Source organism: Branchiostoma lanceolatum, chromosome 6 (assembly GCF_035083965.1).
Source record: "Branchiostoma lanceolatum isolate klBraLanc5 chromosome 6, klBraLanc5.hap2, whole genome shotgun sequence".
NCBI lineage: Eukaryota > Metazoa > Chordata > Leptocardii > Amphioxiformes > Branchiostomatidae > Branchiostoma > Branchiostoma lanceolatum.
In genome coordinates, this window is record NC_089727.1 from 11261400 (window position 1) to 11278781 (window position 17382).

The 17382-nt window shown below is 37.9% G+C and overlaps 1 protein-coding gene across 4 annotated transcripts in view; it reads left to right on the forward strand.

Moving 5' to 3' along the window:
• The window catches only part of LOC136436576 (GRB2-associated-binding protein 1-like), a 28780-nt gene that overhangs the window by 1375 nt on the left and 10023 nt on the right, over positions 1-17382 (forward strand). For 3 of the 4 annotated variants that reach the window (XM_066430640.1, XM_066430641.1, XM_066430642.1), the window contains exon 2: positions 1563-1863. In XM_066430640.1, the coding sequence (XP_066286737.1) occupies positions 1563-1863 (301 nt within the window). Of the gene's footprint in view, positions 1-1562; positions 1864-16673; positions 16696-17382 lie in introns of those variants that run through there. The other variant, XM_066430643.1, reaches the window with a different exon arrangement.

Sequence of the window (17382 nt, forward strand, 5' to 3'; positions counted from 1 at the left end):
TGGTGATTGAGTAAAAGTGTCAAAAACTGTTCTGCAAAACGCTGTTTGTTTTAATAAATACTAGTACAAAATCATTCAACACCTTTGTGCATGTTAACAAAAAGGTTTGAGCTTGAGACTTATGAGGCAATAGCATATTCAGACTTGGGTAAGTTGAAGTGGAACAATGTTGCAAGTCTAGATGTACCCTTTTGTAGGTGGTATGTTGGACTAGAATTCAGTTTACTGTTAGTTTTCAGGTAGTTTTCAACTAGAATCTTACTTTGGATGTAGGCCAGCATGCCCTTTCATGTAAAGCATAATTATGAGTTTGTAACCAGACTGCTCTAATTCTACATAAAGCATCGTTGGGTAATTCTGGGTAACTGTCTCATTACTTGGAACTTAAGTCTAGTTTGCAGGTTCTTGCCCGAGGGCTAGTTGCAACATATGACAGTACTGTACTTAGAATAGTGTACATACAGTACTATACAAGATAACAATCATTATGGTAACAAGTGGAGCAACAAGGGATTATTCTAAAGAAGAGCTACTTTAGGGATACAGTCTAACTCTAAGCTTTTAGTTTTACAATAGGTTAGGGAGGATGTCTCTGAATTCACCTTAATATGTAGCATGCGCCAAGAATTTAGCGTAATTCATAATCCTCTACCTGGTACCCCCATGCATGCCTCCTTTGATGGGATACAGACTTTGCTTACATCATGACTGACATGCTTTGATTTCATGGATTGTTGAGGGACAATACTTAAAGTTTGAACCTTGACCTTCACTGCTGTAATTCTGGGTAACTGTCTCATTACTTGGAACTTAAGTCTCCTGACCAGATTCTTCATCCGCTGCACTTCTGCTGGTTCAGGGACACATGTTTCCTGGCTCAACTTTTACTTCCTTGTTGGTTAACCTGCAGAGCATTGCATACTTTTGTCCTTGTGACTTGCAGTTGATTATTCTACTGGATAGTTTGTGAATGAAACCTGGTACTGTGCAGTTCAAGGAAGAAGTAGCTTGGAATTTTTCATTTCTCTGTTTTTGCTACTTTCCAGCTTTTTCTGTTGTTTGTGTCACTTCTATGTGAGTTCATTGAAATCATTTTACTTTGTGATAATTGCTTTGTGTCATTAGCATTTAGTTTCATACTGCATGTGCTGATTCTAGTTTTTAACATACTTCTAGAGCTGCCTGCATGTACGTCAGGTGGTGGCTAACTTTACACACACACACTAATGTTTTATTATTGCACTTTAATGTTTGAAAGGGAAAGTCCTTTTCATCCTTGCAAACAATCCTTTATACATACTTCTTCTAGCTTATCCAAAGGTTGTAATGCATTCATAACCACATGTAGGTAATCATGGGACAGTCATGTTGTGATTGATGGATGTAGCAGTTATGTATGAAAGTCTGATGCAGGCTCAGTAAACACTGTTATAATGCACATAAGGGAATCTAACCCACATTGTGGAGGTATTACCTCTGTGAGAAGGGTGGTCCTGTAAACTGGCCCCACGTTTGTGCTATAAATTGTGTCATGTCTTTGTTTGCTTTCCATAACCGTGCAGTCGTGGAAGAAGCGGTGGTTCGTGCTGCGGGAAGGGAGACTGACGGGCGATCCAAACCTGCTGGAGTATTACAAACGAGACAATGCCAGGAAGCCCATCGCTGCAATCAACCTGGACCAGTGTGAGCAGGTCGATGCAGGACTGACGTTCGAAAAGAAGGAGTTTATGAACGCGTACATTTTCGACATTGTGACGCCGAAGCGGACATACTTCCTTGTGACGGACTCAGAAGCAGAGATGAACCACTGGGTCGGCTGTATCTGTCAAGTCTGTGGGTTCAACTGCACCAACGATGAGAATGGTAGGTGGTCATCTTGTGCACATATGAAAACTCTGTGTTTCTGTTACAAAAGATTTTTTACAAGACCTATGTTTTGGTCTGAGTGAGTAGAATATTTGACAAATCCCAGCTGTTAGAAGAGTTGTATTTCAGGTTGAAGTTCAAGAAGCAGGTAACTCATGACTTGTACTTGTACAAGTCTGATCTTAATACTGTTCTACCATAGCATTGGAAAAGGGATGTACATTTGGTATTTCATTACGGGCTGCATCATTATTCTCACTTTCATATCTATTTAATAAGTCATGTCACATACATGTAGGCCTGATTGCATGCTCCATAATTACATAATTGGAGGATGTGGTTCCATGAAGAATATTCATGCAAAACATATTACATAGGCAAAGATTTTTTTACTAAAACATGAAATAAGGGCTGGCTCTGTTAGTTTGTACCTTGTACTTTATGTTGAATTTGTTGCTCTGTTCTGTATCGCAACATGGACTGACATGGACCATACTGCTTGTAGAGCTTGACTTATCATTTCTGGAAAATTGCCAAATTACTGGTCATAAGAATAAGCGCATTTTCATGACCCACATGGCGCCTGTTCTTCTGTCTCACTGTGATACTACAATCATACAGCGGTGGCTCTCAAGTCTCATTAACTCGAACCACCCTAAGGAAAAACACCTGCCCTTCTGCTAAGTGCTTCCCTTGAAATTTGAATCCCCCTGAATCTTCCAAACCACCTGAGCAACTCCCTTTTAGCTATTACAGACCACAAACAACGTTTATGTACATATGTACAGTGTAACAAAATGCCTTCAGAAGTAGACAAAGTTCCGAGATGGAAAGTTTGTTTTACCAAAACTTATCTTTCTAAAGAAAAAACTCCTTGCAGTGAGATGTTGGTAATGTTCTCCTGTGGCATTCTGAGCATTGGATACAAATACTTGTACAAGTACACTTCTCCAGTATCAGTAAGTGTTAACCTGTACCATGTGTGTCATGATGCCTTCTGCATGATGAAGTAATTTTGGTAACCTCAGTGCCTCTTGAACTCCCCTGGTATGATATACCAAGTAACCAACTTTACAAGGGGACACAGGGAATTCCTGCTGCAATGAATGCTAGAATGTCTTGGTTACTGTTGTAAAATTCACTTGTGGGAAATATCGGGAACGGGTTTTCTGCGCGTGAAAAATTTGCGCGTGAAAATTTGCGCGTGAAGAATTTGCGCGTGAAAAAATAAATTTCTTTAAAATGAGTCAGAAAATGTGCAGTAAAATTTTCTTAGACAGGAAAATGTGATCCCATGATACAATTTTTCATCTGACACCTGAATTTATGGTTTGAAAACTTTTGATTTTTTAGTCCCTTGGGAATAGGTCCCTTGGGAAAAGTTAAACTTTTTGGGGCTTGAAACCTAAACATTTGAAAATCACTTGAATCTTTAAGAAATACTTAGTCAACTTACTTATATAAGGTTTTGTATTGTAAAATGTAACTATTTGAAGCTTTTCTCCATTCTATTAGCCTAATTTAACCTTTTCTCAAGCAGATTCTTTCACGCGCAAATTTCAAACTTTTTTGCGCGTGAAAACTTAACATTTGAAAATCACTTAAAAATCGCTTGAAGATTGAAAGAACAACATTTTGAACTGTAGAATGCAACAATAAAATACTTAATTCCATTGTGGGTCATCTTATTTCAAGTTTTAAGCTTAAAACCTCCAAAAAGGTTTTAGATCCCTTGGGAGTCAGCTTAGATATTCCCAAGGGACCTAAAATTCAAACCCAAAATTCAGGAAACAGATGCAAAATCATATCATGGGGTAACATTTTTCTGACTAAGAATTTTGTAGTGCACATTTCCTGACACATTTCTTGAACTTTATTTTTTCACGCGCAAATTTTTCACGCGCAAGTTTTTCACGCGCAAATTTCTCACGCGCACAAAACCCCAACCCGAAATATCTTGTGATTGAAACAATCCTTCAGAATGTAAAAATTCCAGCAGACCTGGATTTCCTTTTAAAAGATAAATTGATGACTTATGAGAGCCATCCAAAGCCAATAAAAATTGTGGAAGACTACAAAAGATGTAACTGCCTAAACTTATGGAAAACTTATGCTACTACATTGAATTTATAGTCATCTCAAGAAAGCATGTTATTTTTCCTAATCTAATAACAGAACCCTAATGGAAAGAAATACGGGCACAGAACATAAGACAAAGGACGTCCAAAGTGGACTATATGTAAATCTATCCTATGCCATGTTATCTGTTATCTGAGACTGCAGACTGATGGATGGCACCCGTCTTGTCCCACACCTAATGGTCTGAAGGAGACTGTCATTACCTCTCGTCATGTCTGCATCAGTGATGATCTGGGGTTATGAATGAGGGTCTGTAAAGCGTATATCTATTTCCCGTAATTTGTAGGGAAAGCTGTCTGATAGTAATACACGTTATTTGTAGGGAGGTAATAAAATTTTGCGTATTGTCTTCCTTGATAAGTTGATTTTAGCATGATGCATAGGGGGTACTTCTGAATTCAGCCTAAAGCGTTGCCCGAACCCCCATGCAGACCCTCTTGTATACCTTATACTTCCACTGCTGTAGCAAGGGAGTTCTGTCTGACTCTAGAAAATTGTGAGGGAATTTTAACACTTGTCAGAATTTGTCAACAAAAAAGTTATGGAGGGTTGACACATCTGCGGTCCTCTTCGGGACAAGTGGGCGGACATATTAGCGTCAGTGAGAACATTTCCTAGCCTTATATTCATACTTAAAAGGTATTTCAGAGCACCTGGTGCCTGTGATAATAATGACCTGTTAATGATGCATGTGTTCTTTTGCACATGGTCAGCAATTAAGTGATGAATAATTCAACTGATTACATATGATAATGAAAATGATACCGATATAAATCTATGACACATGCGAATAATTGAATCAGGCAGGAATTACAGCTTAGTAGGTCAAAGAAATGTTAGCCGCAAAATCCTTCTAAATCATAGCAGTTGCCAAAGTTATGATAGATCTCTTGCTATGGTAATCTTTTGGATGAAGATCATGGGTTATAATTCCTTGTCATAATTATCTCCATGAAAAATGGAGATATTGTTTTGGGTGTGTCTGTGTGTTTGTCTGTTTGTTTGTGTTTCCGCACCACTCCAGTCAGCATAACTCAAGAGCCTCTTGATGGATTTCGATGATATTTGGTATGTGGGCGGGTGTTGGGAAGCCGAAATTCAGAGTCGATTTTGGGCCCCCTGGTATGTGACCTTGGTACTGCAGCAGAGCTTCAATTTTTGTATCTTTTGACCTGGACGTGCTGTGGTCTTGATTTCTGGGTGGCAGATAGCTTGTGATGTAATAAACAAGTGGTGTAGGTTTGGGCCCCCTAGCAGCTTCCTCTGGAACTGCAGGGGCGTTTTTGTGAAAATCTTCTAAGGAGAATAACTGAACAAAGGAACAACGGATTTCCATGATATTTAGTATGCAGGTAGCTTAGACAGAGATATACACAATTAAGTGCAAATTATGCTAATTGGGACTTAATTTGCATAGCTAATGAGGAAAATCTATACTTGCAGTGTTTTCCATTATAAGACTCAAATACATGTAACATATGTAGTTTATGGAAAGTGGAGCATCAACAGATACCAATTATGCAAATAAATTCCTAATTTGCATAATTAATGCAAAAACACTGAAATTCATACGATTGGGAAATTATACGACTGTCAATATTGCAACATGTGTAAGTAATATAAAGGTGTTTATGATTAAGCATTTATTATGATGATTAAGCATATTTTATGTAAATGTGTAAGTCATTTGCATAAATAGAATTGTTCATGGAGATATGAGGTCGCGGAACTCTTGTTTCATTTGTGACCAATCCTTCTTTTATGTTGATGTCTGTTCTATATGACAGTATAGATTAAACAATGTATTGCACATGTAGGTGTAGAACAGAAAGTAATACATCAGTAATTGTTAAAAGACATTTAAAACATAACATGCCCCATTGAACATAATGCTTTAGAATCTCCAGTGCCCCCTCCTACTACACATGATGGAATACTCCACTTGGAAGAAAAGCTCCTTTGAGAGAAGGGATTTTGTTGTGAGCAGTCAGTCCTATAAATGGTCCATCCTTCCTTCAGTCCTGATGGAGGCTCTGGTGGCACACGTTTCCTTCCCGAGGCTTCCGTTAAGCAGGAGATATTTGTATAGATTATCCTCATACTGAAGAAAATGTCAAGCTTTGACAACAAGAAAATACATCAGCCTTATTCCTACCTGTGTAAAGCCTCAAGGCTGAAATAAACTGAAACTTTGTCGCAGTTTGTGTCAACTGCTGTGGACAACATCACGGCGGACGGAAGACAGACCACAGACACTGGTGCTGTCTCTACTGCCTCTTTCATCCTTGTTAACATTGCTGACATTCCTCTTTGAGGCTTCCCAAGTAATTATAAGGGATTTGTCTGTTTATATAAAGGTCTGTGCCCAGTCAGTTGCATGCATTCCTCATTGCAACACCCTTTACAATAATATTGGAAAGTCTAGTTGCCTTTTGTAAGATGTCCCAAGTACTAGTTTGGGACCCTACTTTTTTATGATGAACCTTGCCACATGGATGAAGTGACATCTGATTGTGCATTCTTTTTGAAAAGGGTAAGAATTTTTGGTCCATTAAGGCATGAAGATCTCACAATTTGGATTCCCATATTTGGTTAGAGACAGATACTCTGGGAATCAAATGTGAAGATGCAAAACCACAAATATTTGGCATAATGTGTTGTGTTGCCCTTGCTGGGAACATCTCACGATAACTAGTTTACTTACATAACAGCTGAATTTCAGGGGACTAGTAGTAAGGAAATAAAAGTTTTGATATTGACAGTTATCAAGTAACTGGTTATGGTGCATTTTTACAATCTGCATTTGTTGTTAGTTCTTTTTCGTAGCTTTTCTTCACATACATTGTACCGGTAGTGGTTAATTGTACACACAAAAACAACAGACTTGTCACATGAATGGTAAACTGTAATATTGTTTGATATTTCTCAAATGTTACTGTTCAGAAGCGAGGTGATGACTGGACTGCCAGTAGTGGTGCCTTTCATTTCCGTGTTAACTCAGTGTGCCATTGATACCCAGGGAGCGTGATCTTAGGAGAACAATCGTACTTTATAGACTCCAAAGTTCAACCAGTCCATGTTTATACTACAAATTTATTATGTATGTTCAGCTTCATGCATAACAAGTAATTAAGGGATAACAAGAGTTTTCTATTCTTTCTACCCTTTTAATCAATCAAAATATAATCATATTTTACAACATATGGAGATTACTCTCTTTTCTTTACTTCTGTGGAAAGGACTATTTTATCTATCAAATTTTGAGTATAGAAGAAAACTGATTAACCTTTATCACGCTGAAGTAGCCCTTTGGCACCCAATTTCCTATTGGTTACAGAGTTAGGTTTACACTAATAAATTACAGTAGAAATTCTGGGTAATATGTCAATTTCATGTTGCCAGTAGTCTACGTTTTGTTCATTCCATGATGTAAACATTGGCACAAAAATTTCAGAACCTTCCTTTACTTTCATGGCCATTACCGATGAATAGTATTTTGGCTATTTTTGCCAATCTGAATGTGATGTGATATACATGTACATACCAATATGTACTCAATCCACTCATGTTTGCAGGCATAAGTACTGTATTGTTGTTAGAAAATTAAAAGCTAGCTGGTAATATGCCACAGTCTATCCTAGTCACAGCCACACCTTACATGACATTGTTTTCACCCAGCTTTCATAGGGTCAGGGTCATATTGAGAGTAATGGGGCAAATTGCGCAATTTTGTCAGCTTGTCTGCCCAACCTGAATGAAGGTGTTGGCACACAGGATGTAGATTTATCAAGGATGCTTACTGAAGTAGAACTGCCACCCCCACCCTCCTACATCCTCCAGTAAGGCTACTGGAATTACTTCAAAACTCAGCTGGGGTGAATGGACTGTATATTCACATGCACCCCTGCCACAGGAAGACTATTTGTAAATGGTATATACTAAGTACATATGATGCAGTTAGTACCTTACTTTCCTGTATCCTTTGAATTGCAGAAAAGGCTAAGTATTGGGTTGCAGTTCCTTGACAATAAAACATTGAAAAAGCATATTTCCTCCATTATACCAAACAAAAATGTGATTACACTCTTTTTGTTGAACATATGTTGTAACAATCGCAATCATCATCCATCCATAGTAGAAAAAGTGACTTCGCAATTTCTCTGTCTGTGAAATACCCCAGATGTGATGACAAAGCACCTCTATCAGGAACAATACTACGATGATAGGATGATGCTATTCTATTTCTGTATATTGTAGTTATTAGCATGTGTATAGCCCATGCTCCATAGCCCATTCTTTTGAAAAGGGGATCATCATCAATGTGGGCTGAAAAACTCTTTGTGACCTAGATTTAATTTCTAGAAGTACCTGGTGGTACCGTATGATGAATCATTTTGTTAGGGCTATTCCATTCAGAAAGTGAGCAGAGGAGGCAGCAGAAGAGAGGGGAGTTTCAGACACAGAAATGATATTGTACTAGTACTTCAAATAAAGGAAACAACAAAGACTGTCATTCTGTCTGTGAATATCTTTACTTTTAATCATTTATCAACTTCAATAAACTATAAGGTTAAAAAAATTATGGTAACTATTTAGCGACGTGGTAACTCATCCCTATAACTTACAGACTACTTTTCTCAATTATATTCCCCACCTGTTCAGATATAGTATCTATAAACTAGAAATTTGGCATTCAAAATACCGTATGTCAAATTAATTAGAGAACACATACATGCAACAACCCTCTGCTAATGTACATGTACATGCCGATTGGTTCTGCACTTTAGGATTGATGACAATCACTTTATGTGATTAGTCCACTCTAATGTTATTTCTTTGTAAATGGAAGGCCATAAACTGACAAAATGTGAGATTGGTTGTGACTCATTAGTGAAGAAATTATGGTCAATATGTGATGAAATCGTGAAGATATTATATTATGCGTGTCCTCCTGTGTAATTGTATCAGCACGTGTCTGCAAATGCTTCTTCAAAGTTCTTGTTTTTTTGGCGGGATCACTCCCATTTATAAACAACAGAATGGGGTCAAACAGGCAACACACAGTAAAACTCACTAAAGCAATGATTAAATCAGATAAGTGTGTGTAATTGTATATTGGTACTAGTATGACAGCAAGGGGAAAACAGATTATCTGGCAAATCCAATAATTCTAACAAACATCAAGGGATCTTTTATTTTACAGCAGAGATGTATATGTTGCAGGTAAATATTTGCAGCGCTATAACACATTTTGTTGCAAGTTGATGTACTTAGCTAGGAACAAATGCATCAGGTAGATTGAATGTTCCTCATGGTTCATTGTTATGCATACCATCTATATGGAATGTGTTTTTTTTATATATGCATATCAGCAACAAATAAATCCTGAGATCTGTGAATTGCATTAGCCTGGCCTGTGAAGCTGGAATCCTGCTTATGTGTGCTTCTTTCCTGTAGCAGAAAATTGGGCAGTTGTCCGCCCACTCCAGGTTACCAGGACACTGACCCAGGAAAACAGAAAGTATTTTGTTCTGGACATGTCCAGGGACTTTCTCCATGAGTGCCCCTGCACAGTAATGAAAAACAATCAATGACTCATACTCCAAAGTTCTGCTCTATTGTGCCAGCAAACAATGGTGTTTTCCAGCCAGCCTTGCAAACTCAACTCAAAACAGGAAGTTTATACTCTCCCGATGATGAAGGAAGTGGTATTTTTTTCCTTTTTTTTTTATTTCCAGACATTAACAATGGCAGATCCTCACAAGGATGAAGGACAAGAATATTGTCATGGATGTTTATATCAAGAAAAGCTGTTTAATAGTACAATGTATGTCAAAAGGTAGCAATACGTCGATGAAGATTAGACATCCAGGTAATAAGATACGCCAAAGAAGCAATTACTCAAACAACTTTCCAAAATCATATCCAGTTGTTTGAGTAATTGCTTTTTTGGCGTAAAAGGTAGCAATATCCGTAAGCCCCTGGAAGATCCTGATAGTTGCTACCAGTGTTTGCCCAATGTTTTTTTCAAACTTTGCAAAAAAATGATTATGGTGCAATAAAACACGGTGCATATTGTAAGAATGCAATATCATATCTCGAATTGAATGAAATTATTAAGTTATAAAAAAAGGTATACTTTTACCGCTCCAGCTTTTTAGAAACGTATTATGTCCTTTCTATTTTTGGTCTCAAAATCAAACAATATATGACTATTATGAGTAAGGCTGACAATTTCATATGATATATGTACTACATAGTAGTCAATAAATAGTAGTCAATAGTAGTGAATGTCAACATTCTCTAGCCTACCTTCTTTTGGACATGAGAAAAATAAGCTGTCAGTAAATTTCCCCCTCTTTTGGTCCCAGTGTTGGACACATGTACCCGGGGGTGCCATTGTGCCACCATGTGGAAAATCCTGGGATTATCAGGGAGGTGACAATGGGACTAGTTATCTGCTGTGGGGGGTTTGATGGACTGCCACATCATGGGTCCATATATCCTGCTTTAGTGCAAAAATCATCACCTCCAGTGGCTGTGTTACCACCAGGTTTAAAGCTGTAAAAGGCATACTTTTACTTCACATGTTCAAGAGACGAATGCACCTACAGTACTAGTTTATTATATTATACTATAATTTAACAAATAATGAAATTCATCATTACCAACTATGTGAATTGTGCTATATTCAATAGTTTTCAAGAACATCATCTCCTTTAGCACAAACAGATCATGGGTAAGGGATCGGAGAACTGGTACTTTTTAACAAAAAATAAAGGTCAAACTGAAAAAAAACTGCACGGGCATTTTGTCCTCCTTCCAACCTAACCCATCCCACTAGTTCCCCCTAAGGCCACACCAATTTAATTTCTTAACGGATTTTTCTTTTCCCCAAAAAAAATTTTTGAAAAAAAAAAATCATGAAATCAGAAGGCTGATTTTTTTATTTTTTATTTTTTTTTGTGGAAAATAAAAATCCGTTAACCAGGAAATCAAATTGGTGTGGCCTAAGCAAGGACATTAATACCCATGGCCAAAGTCCCCAATGTCATTGTTTTCACGGCTGACCTCACAGTATCTGTTTTATAAACAAGACCTAACACTAATGAATTCTTCATAGACTTGTCTATATATAGAGCACCAACAGTGCACTTCCTCTGTAGTTCTTGTCTTATCCCATCCTGTGAAGATTTATTCTATTCCTGGCACTCTTGTCATCTGTTCTGCCTGGTTAGCTCTCCACACAGGAAATCCTCCGTTTTCTGCGACTCCCAGCTGGGTGTAAAAAGGTCATACTGACAGTGATTTCGCCTTGGTGGTTTAGAAGCAGAACACGACCAAGGAAAGACTTGGATTAGTTCTTTGTAATACAGTACTGTACCTTATTTAGAGGCTTTGCCAATTTGTACTTAATTTATTTGCCCTTTACCTTCAACATGATCTTATCTCAATATATGGCTATTATCATACCTAACATATGATGTTAGTGTAATAACTTTCAATCGGAAATGTAGGTGTTCAAACACAATTTTGTTTCATGCATTCTTGTTTTGTCCTTTTATGTGACATTTTGCAAATTTGCTCTTTTGTCTTTTTGCCCTTTTGCTACATTAGCAAACACATGTATGATTGCTACATGCACTCTAGACAACATATAATATAGATCTATACAATGTACATGTACCAGCAAAAAGGCACTGTGACATATTCATCCATGACTGACATTCAGCTAAATGTCAGTGAAAATAAGTCTTATGTTGACCAATGTTCCTGTTTCATTCCCCTAGCACTTTCCATCTCAGGTAGAAAACAGGAAACAGAACTCCAGGGGGATATCACAAGCCTGTTTCTTGAGAATGAAGTTCCCCTTCCTGGAAGTGAAAGATTTCTGTTTCGTGAATTTGAAATGAAGCTAGATTCTGAGAAGAGGCTGTAAATGTGTAATATCATCAGCTTCAATCAGTATTCAGGGGCAGACTGTCTCAGACACTGGCCTATGTCCTGAATCATCACAGTCTTAATGTTATGGCTGTATGCTGTTACCTACAGAAATTCTTAAATTTTACATTAGTACCTCACATATACTGATAGTTTCTCCAGAAATGAAAAGCAGTCAAAGGGCTGCTTGTTTTGCTATATGACTGTCACATACATGTATATACCAAAATGACAGGCTTATGATTAGCTACTTATGATATAAGGAGCAAAAACCTTCCAATAAGTCATTTTTCTGTTCCAGTAATACTGTAGTGATTCTGAATATTTCCAAACCCCTCAAGAGTCATGTGCTATGTTCACCTAATCACTTTCACTGTATGACTAAGATACTGTTTGTTACTCATCACTTTTTGCCTTTAGTTATAACATGATATAGTGTGGATGAATCAGACTGCTGTAGCATTGCCAAATTTGTCGTTTTACAAATCGTCTTTTGCGTCATTTTATTGCAAGACTCAAACATGAATTTTCAAACAGGTTAACTTGGTTTATTATGATACCCTTTAGTCGTATTACGACTAGTCTTACAGCGTTTAACGCTAATAGTATGTAATACATACAAATACAGACATATATACAGAGCAAGATTAAAGGACATATATTATATACATTATCATAATATATATATACAGATTGCATACTTGATAACAATGATAACTTTACTACATGTAGTTCCTTATATACCCTATCCTTGATGTCACACTAGCTATCTCTTCTGCAAGTGAATGGTGTTAAGAAGACCATTACTGGACCTGTTGTCTGTCATGGCTGACAGCTTAAATTTGGTTTGAACCAAGGAGTATACCATGCTGACAGTAGCCTACAGGTGTGGACATTCTTCAATGACAAAGAGAGCTTATACTGACCATGTACTTGTATTAGAAATAGATGTGATTCATGTAAAATGGAACATATAGAACGGGCAATCAACCACATTGACACTGGAAAAGTCATGAGTAGGATGTGAAAAGTAGGAACACCAAAGTGAAAATATTAGATGACAGAATGTTCTAAGCACAAAAATTCAAGATGTCCTTTTTGTTTAGGCACATGATGTTGACAAACACCGTAAACATGCCCCTGGCCCTTCTTGCGTTTCTATGAAATGGAGATTCCTACATGGAGAGGATGAAATAATTACAAATTGAACTTAATTGGATGACCATACTAAACTCAATGCGAAAGTGTGTGTGTGGTCCTCTGACTTTCACTTCAGTATGAACTATGATGAAATAATCTTCTTAGATTGGAAGACTGAGGCCCTTTTCAGATTGGGCCTGGATAGCTTGGTCTGATATGTGTTCTTGGCCAACTGTTCTCCAGGGTAGAATTGGCAGTGCACTTAGTCTGCAGTTTCCAGGAGCTCAGGAACTAGTGCGTAGTTTCTTACATCCCCAGCCAAAACTGGAGTTTTGCCATTTTCCTTTTATAATGACCAACATTAGACCCTGAGGATAACAGGGTGACACAGAGAACATGGTTTAAGGAGAAATTGCATCCATACAGGACTCCAATTGTATAGACAAAAACGCACTTAGATACTAATTCAAGGGGGGATCTCAAACATTCCAAGTTTCAACACCCTTTTTTTTAATCCTGCCAGTGTTGGGAGCTGATTGTCAGGCCTACTTTTAATTGGCCTTGACTTTGGAAGAGTCTTCCCCAAGGAGAGACCTTTGATCTCTTCTGGCAATCATCCCAGAATATCGTCTTTTGCACAAAGTAGGGAAAGATAATGGCATGCACAATCCCATCTGAAGTGACAAAATATTTCATGGTTACAGGACTTTTAGAAGGGCAAATGTTTAATCACTGTCAGCATTTCATGTTGGAAGGGCGTACAAAGCCTTGAAACTTGGAAAGGACATTTGGTCCCCCATTCATTCAGTCCCATTTCCGACATATATGTATAATGTGCATGTATATAAAACTTTTCTCAACGCCATCTTTTTATCATAGTAATCTTTCTAACTCTCCCAACCAAGAACATTTTGAATAAACAATCCTTGATGTTCTAATAAGAGAAATACATATAGGATTACTGCATTAACTTTCATAATAATTAATATGTTGTTTTTATCCCCATGGTCCCTGGTAAGATTGTGACAGTTCAATGTTATTGTACATCTGGGTTACAAATGGCTCCTGACTCCAGGTGGGTTGCCAAGCCTCAGGGTAAGACAGGTGGGCACAGATGTTGTTGTGAAACAGACATCTAATGTCTGGTGCAATGTCATTAAAATGGGCAGTCTCTGTGGTAATCATAGCAACAGATACACAGAGAAGGATGGACTCTCGTTAACCAGTGCTTGAAGCGTCTTTTACACATTCTGTCTGTCTTGTGCCCGTGGTGTGGAGAGTGTTCCCATGCCCTGGCCTGAACTTGGAAGGGGGCCGTCAGATGAAAGATCTTCTTAAGTCTTCACCAAAGCGTGGTGTGACAGACTTAAGGAATGGCTGGTCTTACTGAAGTTTTTGATATGGAAACCTTACATGTCTTACTGTAGATGTTGCCAAGGATGGACTGTGCAACAGTTTTGGGGGATCTGTCTCAAAAGCCATCAGCAAAATAAGGAAATCATGCACTTTATCGTTACATATGATAACAGCAAACTAGTGAATAGTTTCATCAGGTTGGTGAATGAAGGAATAACAAAGTACCTATTTTTGTACCTAAGTTGTTTTGTACCTTTTGTTATTTGTTACATGTACTTCAGTATGTTTTGTTTATGTATGCCAGCAGGGCATATTGAAAATTGCCCTTGTGGCAATATGTTTGACCCTGGTTAAATAGATTAAAATGAAATAAAATGAAAGGAGTAAGCCTTAGCTTGGTTGTGAATAAAGAGCTTTGTTATCTTCTGAAAACAAACAAATGACAACAGAATTCAGTTATGATATTCTACTATTGCCCAAGGACTTAAATAAATAATTTTTATGGTTTTGATATATATCAATATGGATATGTTTTATACACTTCAAATATCAATGGTGATTTCATACAAATTTCATACAGATTTCATACAGATTTCAAATATCCCAGTATATGGAATATTGCCCTAGTCCTGTTTCATCAGAAGTCTGTGCAGTGAGCATGGTAATGTAAAGTACAGACAATCAATACAAATCCAATTTCCCGATGACGCTGTCCTCGTGAGGTGATTTTAACCAAATTACTGCATAACTCTGACTTTCAAAAGGATGCTCTCACAAAGGAATATGCCTGGAGTGTAAAAGCCCAGGCGGAACCCAGGCCCACCCTTTCCTGTGCTGTGTGATGGCGTAACTACAGATCACTTTGTTACTACCGGTACATTTTCATGGGAGAGTCAACTGAAGAATGGAATGAAACACACAACTCTCAACCATGAAATTCATGAAACCTTCCAACTTTCACATAAATTCCATTATGAGTCATAATGATTGTTTCCTGAAATTTGTTTTTTTTCCTTCTATCAAGGTGTGTTAGTCAATAAGGAAGCTATTGTACTTGAGTTGCGTGTACCTTAGAGTGTGGAAAGTACGTGTAGAAACTAGTAAACAAAGAATCACATACATCGAAACTCAAATAGAAACTATGTCAACAAGTATCAGAACACATTATTAGCTGATCTGTCTATCTATCGGCCTTCAGCTAGGTCTAAACAAGAGGTACATACTTCACTGCTTATACCTGAGTCAAACATCTGGCCTCTGTATTATTAAACTTGTTGGGGAATAGATAAATACCTGCTGGTCACCTGTCAGAAGTTATCTGCACCTGGGGATATTAAGTAAACTATCCTTTAACCTAGCCTTGGCCCTTGTAAGGTCATGTTTTTACAAAGTTTACAAATAGATTGCAATCCGGGTCATGAGTCACTGATCAGCTATTTCTTGACAAATTTTAGTCTATCATGAGACACTTTATGTGCAGTACCAAATTTGTAGATCAGTTACCTAGGTGCTGATTTTAATAGTTTATGACTTTCAAAAAGTCAGAAAACTTTGCCTCCCTTACTTTTAGGTTTAGGAAAGGATCATAACAGTCCAAAGTACTGACATCTTCCAAAAAAATATATGATATCTATAAATCCTATTCATCCGGTTCCAAGGCCTCAACTTTTCTAGAACAGTTCTTTTTGAGATGATCCTTGTTATGTTTACATGGAGTCCCCCAGAGCCACAGACTTGTCTGGGAAGATGGCATTACAAGTGGTTTCCTGTCGCTGTGACCTTTGCCCTTTTTGTCAGACATAATGCCTCATTTGGCATGCAATCTACCTGCAAAAGATAGATAAATCTTACTGTCAAAGCCTTAGATTTACTTTTCAAGAGATTTGTCTCCACATCTCAACGACAAACTTAGCACAAATTTAAGCCTCTATGCTAATATCATTTACTAGATAGACTTTGTATTATTGTTATGTTGGCATTGATACTACTTTTTGTATATGCAAGGCCACAACTTAACAGGAAGGTCTGTCAAAAGGCCTGTCTGAGTAGTACCAGGGGTCTTTTTGTACGTCCCAATAGAATAAGCATGACTTCATATGAAGCAAGTTGGGTCCCTTTAAAGTGCCAAGTTTAGTCACTTTAGTTTGGTCTTGAATCGGATGTGGTCCAGTCTGCATCAAACTCTCTGCAGATCCATTGCTACAGAGTTGCACTCACCCTGTAGGAGTTGGGAACACTGGAGGGCAATGCAAGGTGGGTTCTGAATTATTACACTGTTTCAAGTTGCCAAATACCAAGGTCACACTGCTACATTGAGGACATCCAGCCTGTGGCAGCTTCAGTAAGGGTTATCAGCTGTCTGATGTTTAGTCCAGGCTAAATTGGGGGCAATCAGCCTACAGTAATGCTAGACTAACAACATTGTCATGTTCAGTCAGACAAATTATGGTTCTCAATAATCTCCCATTTCCGCGTTGTTCATGTGTCATTGTAGACACCGTATGTCTGCACTGCTGGCAATGAATCTTGTCAGCGACAAATTAGTCAATAGACGAGAACTTTAACCACAAGTGTATCTCTGCTGTTTTCCAGAGAGCATTGTCATTTCTTGATCTAAGTTCTCCAGAGTTGTTAGGATTCATCCCTCTCAACATTTGCTGGGTGTTTGGTGTATAGTAGAGGGCTTTTTTTGATTCCACTGTTCAGCAAGCTCTCCAGGGCCCAAGCAGTGTACGTGCTTTATCGCACGATGTTATCACAAGTGACATGGTACTTATTGGACTGTGCCACATGAGTCAAGGCTGGGGTGAAACTGGGGGAGAAAAAGGGACACATCTGTCTTCCATTCAGTGCTGGGATGTGCTATGTGTCGTGGGACAAATGATTTGTTCGGTATTTTAGTAAAGCAAGTCATGTCACAAATCATGCTTGAGTTAGAAC